Here is a 12,604-nt window from a genome sequence, read left to right as displayed (position 1 = left end):
TGATTGATTCATTAGGATCCTCAAAGTAACTGCCTTAAAAGTAAGTAAAGAAAGACAGACTTGATCTGTATCATTTTTGGTAGTACTGACAGAAATGGGTCAACGGCACTTACTATCTAAATATTAAAAATCTTCAAACCTATATGCAACATGAAGACAAGTTTTAAAAATAGATGTATCAATGGATGATATTTTCAGAAGCACTAATGGTAAAGCCCATCTTATCATCTCCTTGTGCTCTTCTTCTTTTGTCCTTAAAGTGTAGCTTTTATTTCACTACTTTTTGTCACTTCCTGCTGCTCCATAAAAAACCTTACTGGTCTCAAGTGAATCATAAAATCCAAACCTGTTCTCTGGAAATACAAAGACATCCTACCCAGATTACATTTATCAAGATTTTAGCAAGATGTAAACTTAAACACCAGCAACTGAAATGTGTCATCAGAAACCTGTGGGGAGCCTCAACATCACTACACATGTATTTTTTAAACTACTTTCAGTATGTACTGCTAGTTTCCTGTTATTCATTTTATTTACCTGCCAGTCCACCACCTGCAGCAGTCTGTGTCGGTACGGTGCGAGGATCTTTGGTAAGGTGATTTCCACCACAGTATCTACAGACCTGCTGGGACCAGAGTTCAACACCTGCACACAGAAAAACAACAGACATCTGTAATAATCTGACAGGTGAATGTAGATTATATACCTCCTTCTTTACATTGACTTCAATGACGTCCAGGGTTGATTTTCTTGTGAAGCAGGCTGATGTTTACCTTGTATGTGTAGTTGAATCTTTCAGGGTAGCAGTCGACTGGAGTCAAGTCTTCATCTCCAAACACGAATGAGGTTGGAGTTACAAAACTGCAGACACACACAGATTAATAACTTTATTCACAGTTGAAGAAAGCTTAAAATATATCACTTAATTTATCATTTAAAGAACTTCAAATAATTTGACTGAGGTTTTGACTTCTCTTCCCTGATGTAAATGTGGAAGTAGGGGGAGGTAGAGCGTACAGCCAAACCCTGCAGGGATGAGCTCTAGCTGACACAAGCTTCTCACTCAGATTCTGCCTTCCCTGTCCTCTTTCTAACATCGCCATACAGACTCTTCTTTTCTCTCTCTTCTCTCTGTTCTCTCATGAAAATGCTCATCTTGTAGGAGCCATTTGATGGACTAACTACTATCAGCACTGTACTTGGGTCTGTTGAAGGTGGCATTGCTGTTTGGTGTTGCAGTGAGCACTGAGGGCCATGTGGGAGGAGAGGTTCCCTCACTGAGCTCTTATACATTTCATTAAGGCACAAGTATTTTGTGTTATGTTTCAAACTCTATCATTAATTTCATTTGTCTCGTTTGAGTCATTATCAAATTTAGGGTTTAACTCTTTGTTGACTTCTGTAAAACACTTTGTTATCGATATGTTTAAAGATGAATTAATAAATATGGAAGTTTGAAGTTCATCATGTGTGCTGACTCACCCGTGGATGTTGACATTGACCTCGTGCTTCAGAGGGAGAAGGAGACTGAGGGAGTTGTCTTGGAGATATTCCTCTTTCTCATAGTTATCACTGAAGAAAACAAGATTCAACACATTAAGATACAAACTTTTGTATTTTTTACAAACACGTGGATTTAATTAATACAACAACAGAAAGCTCTACTTACATTTTCAAACTTCAACTACAAGGAAAATAGATTTGAGGAGGGGTGTGTCCTTACCTGCTGCTGTTGACATGAATGATGATGTCACCAGGTGTGCTGTTCTGACTGACGTCCAACAGGAAGCTGATATTCATCTATAAAAAACATAAAAACATCAGGATTTAAAGTGTTTTCGTTTTTCTGTTGTCACAGTTTCAGTGATAGACTCCATAATGAATGTTTCCCCCTGCAGCCTCTAATCTTCAATCTTTATCTCACTGAGCTGTCTTCACATGAAACTACACCTTTTAACATTTTCAATCATTATTCTTAGATCTGCTGTTTGTGTCTTTTTCTGGGGGAACTCCAGTGTGTAAGAAGAAGAAGGAAATACAGCAAAGCTTGCTGATGAGACAAAGAAGGAGAACATGAAGTACAGACACAGCAGATCTGACCTTTGACCTCTACACTCTATTTGGACAGGAAGCAAAGGAGGAGGAGGAAATTTAGAGACCTATTTTTGTGAGCACATTAAAAAGACTTGCGTTCAAAGGTTCAGTATGAGCATTTTTTCCACCACCATTTCATTTTCAATGTTGTGAAATGAAGATTATTTTTGGTATTACTGTAAATTCAAATTATATAATTTGAGAATAAGGAAGTCCCTGCTCTTAAAAACTAGAACCATGAATCAACATTGTGATCATTGAAAGGATTGCATCAAAGTGAAACAATTTCACAAGAAATGGAGCTTGAATTATGAAATCAACCAGAACAAGAAGGCTGTCATGTGTTTTTGTCGTCTCTTGTTTTCAAGAATATAAAGAATGATTAGACTTTCTGGGTGGGAATTATTTTCTACATGTGATGTGATGACAAGAGACTTAAACTGTATACCAATCAAGGTGTCTGATTTATTTTAGGAAACTGCATCTTTAATATGTTTGACTTTAGAATAACTCAGATTCTTGATCACTTCATAAAAACATAATTTAAAAAAAAAGTAAATACTACACCCAGAGATATTTCACTAACCGTAGCATGCTAACACAAACACCTTAAAGGTGCAGTTGGTAGGAATGAGGTTTAAAAACGATTCTTTTTTTCTTCCGGGTTTTGGAAAAAAAAGTCATGAACCCATCGGTGCTCATCAGTAATTGAAGTAATTTGAGATTATGGCCAAATCTCTGTGTTTTCCAATGCCTTTGTATCAAGCAATGTTATTATTCCCCTCGTTCCCGTTATCACGGACCAATCAGAGCTACTCTCCGACCCTCTGTCCTGATTGGTCGAGTGGTGGCCCCTACTACTTCATCCTGATTGGCTGGGAAGCCGGCACTACTTCCCAATAGAATGCACATGAGAAGTAGGAGAAATTTCATGGGGAGGGGTAGTGTTGACATTCAAAATCTCTCTCCAAACTGATGTTTATATCGCGACTACCAACAGCAGCTTTAACAATGTTAATGTATGTTGCTGTATAGGACTGTATATGTCTTCATGACAACACAGACAGTTATCTGAGGCTCACCCTGGCGTTGGCTGAGAGGAGGTGACTTGTAACGCCACAGTCAACACCCACTGTTGTACTGTTGTCTTCTTGCCTGACATCACAGCTGATGCTGTTGTCCTCCTGCATAAACAAACACACAAACACACAACACACAAGGCATTTGTTGTGGTTAATCTGATTAATGGGTTGGTAATAACTATAATAATAATAAACACAGTAATTATGAGTGTTGCAAAATCAAAAAAAAAAAAAAGACATTTAAAATCCAACTTTGAAATCAACCAGTCATTGACTCACATTGTGCAGGACTTTAATGAAGTGAATGTTCTCGGGGAACCGCAGCGTCACTCTGGGCAGGAAGGCATCATCACCAGAGTTGAGTAATGAAGTTTTCAACAAGATGGTTTCTCCAGAGCCGAGGGCAAAGTACTTCTGCTGACTGATGACAAACAATATGAATATTTGTGTCAGAAACGACATCAAAGCAGAGCTGCTGGCTTTAAAAAGCCACATCTATGTATCTCTTGTAAATCATCTCATGTGACATTAGCCTCATGGAAGTGGTTACTGACAATAAAAATAGCTACATAAAAATAATCAGTCTTGATGCTGATGGTCTGGGTTGCTTTTGTTCCACATAATGAGACATCAGTACTAATTAAGGTCTGTTTCATAACCAGCTAAAAACTCCTCACAGGAGATTCCAGCTCAGAGACATATCCACATAAAGGAAAGGGGTGAAAATAGTTTAATCAAATGGCAAGATAATAATAATAAGAATAATAATAATAATAATAATAAATGCATTTATATAGCACCTTTTAAAAACAGGTTTACAGAGTGCAAGACATAGCGAGAGAAAAAACAAAAGCACATGACAATGGTTTACGAGAACTAAAATGAGTTGAGTAAAAGACAATAATAAAACCATGCAGAAATTAAAAAGTCAGTGATGATTTAAGAAGTAAAGCACATTTAAAAAAGTGTGTTTTTCTATATTTAAAGTATATTGATATATCTTTAAGAGAACAATATACCCGGAACCTTTTATAGTACTGTTTGGTGTTCCGGCAAACAGGCAGGTTATAACTTCCAACCACTCTAATGTATTTGAGTTTACATCACTGGTAGCATGGAGGTTAATCCTTGGTAAATGGAAAGCTGCTGATCCTTCCTCCTTCATACAGTGGATTAAAGAAGTCATGATGTGCCTTCAAATAGAAAAGTTAATATTTATGTTGAAGGGTTCACTTGGAAGATGTAACCGGACGTGGATGCCATTTATTGAATATGTAGAGAAACTGTCATTCCCAGCAACTTAAAGCAACATACTGTATGTCTGTGAGGTGGTATTTAGACCTGATCATGTGGTAGAATGTAAATGTCCCTGTTTCCCAACTGACCTGTGTTTTCTTGATCTCCTTTAAATCTAATACAAGTGATTTATGTACCCTGTTTTACCTGTTGTACCTTGCAGCTGAAGTGTCTTGTTTTTTTGTTTTTTTATTTGTGTGACTGTGTGTATACATATCTATATATCTCACTTTGTGCTCTGAGAACACCTCTGGTACTTTTTGCACACATGTTTTGGGAATGCCCTCCGGTGGCCAGTTTTTGGGGGATGGTTGCCTCCAATCTATCTAAGATGTTTGATATCAAGTTACCGCTTTTGCCTGCTACACTTGTTTTAAATGATTATATAAATAAAAATGAATTAAAAAAAAGGTGATACTAGCTGGTCTCACATCAGCAACGTGCTGGAAACGTTGTCTTTAACCCAAATAAGCTCACATTTGTAAAGACATTTCTGATTTTAAGTCATTCTAGCAGCAAATCTTTGATTCTGACTGAAATATCATGACAAAAATGCAATGGAATTTCTTGAACTTTGAAAATACATTCAGGGTAGAGACTTGGCTAATGATTTCAACGAAACTCAAAACCCTTCTACATTGATTATGTTGATATATGATGGCCTGGAATGGGGTGGGGGGTGGGATGAGGTTTTGGGCTTAATTTTCTTATTATTGTCATTTATTAATATTGTTGTATTATATTGACTATGGTTTGTTTTTGCTCTTCTCCCCTTATTTGTGTGAGGTTAACTTTTTGCACAAGCATGATGTTTAATATATTGTTTGTAACAACCTGCATACAAATATAAATAAAATAAAAATTTGATCACAGAAAAAAACATATATATCTATACACAACTTTATGTCTAATTTATTTCATTTTGGTTATTTTTTGTTGTATGTCATTTGTTTAAAGTCGTGACCACTTGTTTAATGCCAGGTGTTGGCATTTTACTATTACTCTTATAAAAGAAAATGTGAAAAATAAAAGTGGAAAAAAAAAAAAGAAGTGTGTTTTTAAAAGAGATTTAAAAGAGGACAAAGATGTAATGAGAATATCAAGACTGCTTTGACTTTTTTTCAACTTTTCACAGAAATGAAGCTGTGACATGAACACATGGTGCTAATTATATCTTTTAAGAAAAAAAAATCATGTGTTTCTGTGTTGCACAGCCTGAGGAGCATAATCCAGCCAGTACCAAGATCAAAGATGCTGATCTAAATAAATCCTCCTCAATTAGCCAGCGGCTAATCAGCACCATGTGTTAGCCTCTCTGCGGGTAAACAGCCTCAAGTTTATAAAGGTACTTCTTGAGAGCTGATTTATCATGGAACCTCTTTTCTACAAAGCTATATTCAGGAGAAGTCAAGAGTGCTTTGACCCCCTTTGTTTCTGTGTGTGTGTGTGTGTGTGTGTGTGTGTGTGTGTGTGTGTGTGTGTGTGTGTGTGTGTGTGTTCTTACTGTGGCAGCACTAGTTCAGTTGACAGCTGCATGTTGGTCGAACAGTTCACTTGTGAGCACGAACGTGAAAACCAAGTCTGACGGAGAGAAAGAGACACAGGGTTCACTGATGATGTCAATAATAGAAACAATAAACTGATTAGTCATAATTTTCCACAGTGAGGAGGTCACAGACGACTCCTCCGACCTCTGACCCGACTCTCAGGGTTTATGAATCACGTCCTGCTGAATAACTCCAGCTGTAAATTCCTACATGTTAACTCTTCCTGCTCTGTATTTATGAGTCTGTGGGACATGCTGTGGACGCAGGATGAGCTGACTGATGTTGGATAATGTGCTGCAGATGATGTGCTGCAGCTGTAAACACATCTGGATTAGCAGGACGTCACCAGCAATGTGTGTGGTGAGTCTGACATCAAACTAGCTGTTTCACTCTTTAACACAGAACAGTTTGGTAAAGGACTGATCTGACTCTTTTTTGTTACCCATGTAAGTCTTAGTTTAATGTTTAGCTTTGATAAGAGCAGGAACATAAGTGTCTAAATGATATATACACATAAATCAAAGTCTCATCAGAAGTTGGTTATAGGTTAGTATTAAATCTTATTAACTCTGTGCTGTAAAAAGTCACTTTTTTACCTTAAACAAAATTGTGCTGACCTAAACCAGCACTGTTTTTATGTAGCTATACAACTTAAAATCATGAATAAGCTGAGACTAAAGGCTGCGCGAAATACTAGCCTTAAGATTTAGCTTGAATTGTAGGCTTCAAGTCATTTTGTCCAACAGGACATAATCAGTCATTAAACTTGTAAATGACGAGAAACAAAGCTGAGTTTTTCCTTATTATCTCCATATTCCCCCAAATTCCCATTTTCTAAAAAAACTGTTTTTTTAAGCTAAAACCATTCACTTTATTTTTACATATAATGGGAACATTACCCTCATTTTTTCCCACAAATGTGAAGGCCAGTTGGGGTTACCATAGACTGTAAAAAAAAAAATGGACATCCGATTGCTCGGCTGGAAGTGAGGCTTCCACAAAAACTGCTCCCCCTAGTGGCTGGCTGCAGTATAGGTCAAAAACTCCGCCCCCCATTCATTTGAATGGGGCTGCGGTCAGACTTTGAAAAATAAATACACTTTGTACAAATGTTTCTCACATCCGTATGCTGTGGTGATATGTAGTTATTATTTGGCTGTTTTGTGTTCAAGGCCTCTTTTCTGAAAAGTTTTTTTTTCGTTAGTTATTAGAGGTTTAAAAACAGGGTTTAAGTAGGCTGCAGAAAATGTACAAGATGGCAGCGTTCTGGAACGGGATATTTTGGCTTCAAAACCGTTCAATGGGAAAAGGCGGAGCGATGCTTTCCATTATATATTCAGTCTATGGGTGTTACTAGCTTAATTGTTTACTGCCACTTGCAGGTTGAGTAGCATGCTAACTTTGTGTGCAGACTAACGATGCATTATTTTGTCTAGCAGTGCATGAAGCCCATTTTGCGTTACCACAAGCATGTACAGCAGCTTACAACACGGGACAGGGGAATACAACAATGTACTAACATAGTTAAAAAATATAATAATAACAATAATAATAGCAATGACAAGGGTAAAATAGAATAAAATAAAAATTTAAAATAAAATAAAATAAAATAAAATAAAATAAAATAACACTAGTCTGATTATCACTAGCTTCTAACTAGCAGGAGATCGTAATTGCATGTACCTGGTTAGTGATAGTATTCTGGTGTCCTGCGCTCTGCTGCAGAAGGGGTTTTAGATGAGGGAAGTTTCTGGTGGGCGATCTGTGGCTGCTTGTGTCTGTGTGACTGTAAGAAACCTCAAACTGGATTGGAGTGAAAATGTCCTTCACATCTTTCTGTAGAATGAAGAAACAGGTAAACAGGAGGAATGTTAGCAAAACCACAGCGGATCATGTCAGTTGTTTTTAAGTTATTCGCTGTATGTGTTTTGGTTCAGTGTATGTTTACCCTTTGGTAAACCACATGTGTTGAACAAGTGATTTGGCCGTGTCGTACTCTCACGCGCCCCCTTGTGCTGTTGGAAGAGCCGTTACCATGGAAGAAAAATCGATGAGGGAAGGATGGTTTATGGAGGAGGTCAGAGGTCAAGTTGTATTGAAGATCTGGCGAGAAGAGAGACAAGAAGCAACCCTTGATATCAGTAGGTACGTTATATACTCTGTGTACAGTATAGATGACCATTTTTTTAGCCCCTCCCCAAAACAGTAATGGACCAATTATACTAAAGCAACCAACGCCTGTCGGTTAGATTTCAGTGACAGTATCAAAACCATTTGTAGGATTAAAGATACAATTCCAAAACTCATTTATGACTATCATATCCACTGTGTGGTAGTCTTGCTGCAATGTTATCAGAGCTGAGTCTAACATTAGCAGCTCTGTCCAGTCCATTATTGGGTTTGGGAAGTACAGCAACTCCCTCCAAACCTTTGGTCCAACTACAGTCAGAAAGCAGCAACAATTCTAAGAAGGTTTCAAGAGCTAATCAACTTAAAGTTATATTTAAGATAGCAAAGTTGATGGGGCCTCATAGAAATGAAAGGCAGATTAGATTTGATTCATTAATACCAAGTATTTCTTCCTTAATCAGCTTTTGTCATCCTGTAAACTGAGCATGTGCAGTCAGACATTTTGAAACTAAAGAAAGTTGAAAAACTATGAAGATTGAACTTTGAGTTTTACTTTTCATACATAACAGTCTGGTGTACTGTACCTATGGGTCCTCTGTAATGCTTTGACCTGCCGCTGAAGCAAATGGTAACATTGATGCAGACAGTTGGAGTCTTGTGTTCGTGGCACAGCGCCACCCGTTGGTCAATCTGTTCTGGCAGAATCAGAGACACTTTCACCTGAATCACTGGTCGGGTCCTAAAGAATAAAGGAGAGAAATAATGACAGGATGTGTTTTATTTTTCATGAGCATGAATCTGCTTCTTGAAAATGTTCTGTTTCAGGACACATGCTCCCCACAGAGTTTATGCAACCTTTGTTTTTCCTAATCACAGATCTGTTGCTAGATCTACTCTTTAATCTTCTATGCCAGAAATACACCCAGAGAGGATGGAACTACACTACCAGTCAAAAGTTTGGAAACACCTTCTCATTCAAGGGTTTGTATTTATTTTAATTATTTGAAACACTGTAAATAAATACTGAAGACATCAAAACTATGAGAGAACATATATGGAATTATTTAATGAACAAAAAAGTGTTAAACAAAGCAGAATATGTTTTATATTTTAGATTCTGTAAAGTAGCCCCCTTTTTCCTTCATGACAGCTTTGCACACTCTTGGTATTCTCTCAGTCTGATCCTTGAAGTGGTCTCCTGGAATGGTTTCTAATTAACATGAGCCTTGTCAAGAGTTCATTTGTAGAATGACTTGCCTTCTTAATGTGTTTGAGACCATCAGTTGTGTTGTTCAGAGGTAGGGTTAGCACACAATGGATAGCCCTATTTGACTACTGCTGTAATCCAGATTATGGCAAAACCAGATTATTTCATAGTTTTGATGTCTTCAGTATTAATCTACAATGTTTAAAATAATTAAAATAAATGAAACTCATTGAATGAGAAGATGTGTCCAAACTTTTGACTGGTAGTGTACATGTGGAACATTTCATGGTCCTGTATTTCATTCTTCAGTAAGATTTTACCTGAGAACTACAGCTGAGTCTGACAGGAACGCACCAACAGCCACATCTACAAATACAGAGACAGTTTGATCAGGTTCAAAGCATGACGAACAATGATTACAATACAGCAGCAGATAAACAGTGGTTTTGAGAGTTAAGTTTACCTCGGTAACCATTATCATCGATGTCAATGCCAGAGCTCAGTGACTGGCCAAACATCCTGAGGTCACGACCCAGGGTGGATCCAGATATTCTCTGAAAACAGACACATTATGTTAGATTAGAGGGACATGTATCTGAATGCAGCTGCTTATCAGTGTTTATACAAAAAGACATAAATGAAAATAAATTGATTGTAAATGAGTGTGCTTAGCATTTTAAACAGTGTTCACATCTTTACATTTATTATCTTCATATAAATCACTATTATTGATTTTTTTACTCAAGACTAAGCGTGGGATGTCCAGCTTTGTACCCACTTCTATCAGACCCATGTACACCTGAGCTAGTCTGAGTGCTTGGCCATCATACTTTATTATTATTATTTATTTATGAATGTATATTTTTAATTAACTTGTTCTGAAAGGTGACATGTTTTAAAACTGCACTTGTATGTTGTCTTTTTAGTCTGTCCAGCTTGCTTAGTTTTGTGTTCTCACTGATTCTTTTACACAAACGGAGGATAAATAATGTTCTTTGAATTCTAATTTCTACCTGAGATGGAGTTGGTGAAATGCCGTCCTTTCTTCCATTGTAAATGTAGACAGCTCCTTTAAGTTCGTCTTCCTGTGGGGCGCCAATTGCAACATCTGCACACACAAACACATATTGTAAACAAAAAAAAATCACCTAGTTTGACTATGATTTTAAATGACTTAAACCCACCAGTACCCGGTTGGTGAAAAGGTACTTGTTCAACAAGTATGCATGTACACACACATTCACACACTCACATAAAAATGAACAGGAGTTTATGATACAGTATTTGTGGGAACTTATGTGGCCTAAATTTGCAACCTGTGACCTGATATGTGATTTTCTTTATTTTAGGCTTGACTTGAAATTTGTTTTTTGACCTCTGGGTAGCCACGTCCAATATTTCAAAGGGGCAGCAGTCAAACGGAGACACTGACATATGACCTCAGTTTCTCTAAAAGTTCAACAGGTTGAAAGAATGCAGGATTAGTACATAAACCTGAGAAAACTACAGCATGGTCCTTTAATATTTAACCTGAGTCCTTTGAAGATGTGAGGGTCGCAAAGTCAAACAGGTTTTTTTACAAAGAGCAAGTAGCTACACCCAAACACACACACGCACACACACACACACACCCTTTTATACTGCTGTGGCAGATTAGAAGGCAGGTTCAGTTGCAGAGCAGCAACGGTTTGTCATTACAGTTTTAATGAACTTAATAGCACACTCCACCCTTCACACAAACGGCGAGGGGTCTGAATGTGTGTGTGTGTGTGTGTGTGTGTGTGTGTGTGTGTGTGTGTGTGTGTGTGTGTGTGTGTGTGTGTGTGTGTGTGTGTGTGTGTGTGTGTGTGGCTGTGAGGGCGTTGGGTCAGTGTCATGCGTCCTGTGTTATCAGAAAGTGGCAGTGATTGGCGTTAGTGGGTGGGATGAAAAATATCTAAAATACACAACATGTGTTTTTGACTGTTTAGTGCAGGGGCAGTAATTGCAGAATTGTTGGAGTATCTTCAGTATTTTGTGAGTCAGAGGATCAGAATTTGCTTAATGGCCTAATTACTGCTGTTGAAGAGCCCTTGAGCAAGAAAATGAATCCCAGCTGATCCCAACAACTGCTCAGTGGAGAACTTAAGAGAAAGCGCAACTGCTGCTCCTGAAGTAGTCGTAAAAGTAACAGTGAAGTGTTGTTGAGTTCTTCTTACAATTCATGCTGTTTGTATTGTCTCTCTGTTTTTGAGCCCATTACTTAGAAGTTTGATTTTAAATGTCTGTCAGTATAAACTCTATATTACATGCATGAAAGCAACCTTTACAAATAAGAATATTTTTAATAGCAATATTTTGCAGGAGCAGCAGTATTAATGAGTAGAGTCTGAATTAGTGAAACCAGTGTGGTAGTTCTGTTAGCTGTAGGATTAGCTGGAGTTAGTGCGTTTGCCGTGACGCTAGCAGCACTAACAACTTTGGGCGGCAGTGGCTCAGTCCATAGGGACTTGGCTTGGGAACCGAAGGGTCGCCAGTTCGAGTCCCAGTATGGATGAAGTTTGGCAGGTGGACTGGTGGCTGGAGAGGTGCTGGTTCACCTGCCTGGGCACTGCCGAGGTGCACTTGAGCAAGGCACCTAACCCCCAACTGCTTGGGGTGCGCTGGTTGATGGCAGCATCCTCACTCTGACATCTCTCCCTAAGCATGTTCACTGCATGTGTGTGCATGATTGTACATATATACCAAAAACTGTGTGTTTGTCTATTAACCAAAAAATAGCACAAGTGAAAAAATTGAATTTCCCCCCTGGGGATTAATAAAGTACCTTTCTTCTTCTTCTTTCTTTCTTTCTTATGTAACGATATATTGCAAATAGGTAAAAAAATATTTATTAAAAGATTATTCATGAGCCTGCTCCTCACGTTGATATTCAGCATGTTTAACATTTTGAACACCTCAATACGATCCGTAGCTGTTTAATACAGTCAGTAATATACACTGTGTCGTGCAGGACAATTTGATTTAGGGGGAAAACACATTTGGTATTCTTTTTGAAATGGAAAACTTTTATGTTTTTTTAATGATTAAAAGATAATTGATCGTTAACATTTCAAAGATCGATCAAGGAGAATACTTGAAATTAACATCCCTAATTTAAAGAGATTTACCTTATTTATTTTCATATCTAATACTTTCATTTGGGAATCGTTCACTTTCCATTTCTCTATAATTGTTCTGAAATTTTCCAGCAAGGTATTTTTGTTCAG

At 37.7% G+C, this 12,604-nt stretch overlaps 1 protein-coding gene across 1 annotated transcript in view; it reads right to left on the bottom strand.

The window, feature by feature from the left end:
• Window positions 1-12,604, bottom strand: part of itga4 (integrin alpha 4) — a 41,356-nt gene that overhangs the window by 6,316 nt on the left and 22,436 nt on the right. Inside the window, exons 12-24 of the mRNA XM_034693808.1 lie at window positions 10,370-10,464; window positions 9,820-9,910; window positions 9,677-9,722; window positions 8,734-8,888; window positions 7,968-8,122; window positions 7,703-7,855; window positions 5,977-6,053; window positions 3,456-3,597; window positions 3,177-3,278; window positions 1,724-1,800; window positions 1,483-1,572; window positions 774-861; window positions 538-645 (exon numbers count right to left, since the gene is read on the bottom strand). Coding sequence (XP_034549699.1) covers window positions 538-645; window positions 774-861; window positions 1,483-1,572; window positions 1,724-1,800; window positions 3,177-3,278; window positions 3,456-3,597; window positions 5,977-6,053; window positions 7,703-7,855; window positions 7,968-8,122; window positions 8,734-8,888; window positions 9,677-9,722; window positions 9,820-9,910; window positions 10,370-10,464 — 1,379 coding nt within the window. The remainder of the gene's footprint in view (window positions 1-537; window positions 646-773; window positions 862-1,482; window positions 1,573-1,723; window positions 1,801-3,176; window positions 3,279-3,455; window positions 3,598-5,976; window positions 6,054-7,702; window positions 7,856-7,967; window positions 8,123-8,733; window positions 8,889-9,676; window positions 9,723-9,819; window positions 9,911-10,369; window positions 10,465-12,604) is intronic.

Source organism: Notolabrus celidotus, chromosome 10 (assembly GCF_009762535.1).
Source record: "Notolabrus celidotus isolate fNotCel1 chromosome 10, fNotCel1.pri, whole genome shotgun sequence".
In the NCBI taxonomy this organism is placed as follows: domain Eukaryota; kingdom Metazoa; phylum Chordata; class Actinopteri; order Labriformes; family Labridae; genus Notolabrus; species Notolabrus celidotus.
This window is presented reverse-complemented; position numbering and strand designations above follow the sequence as displayed.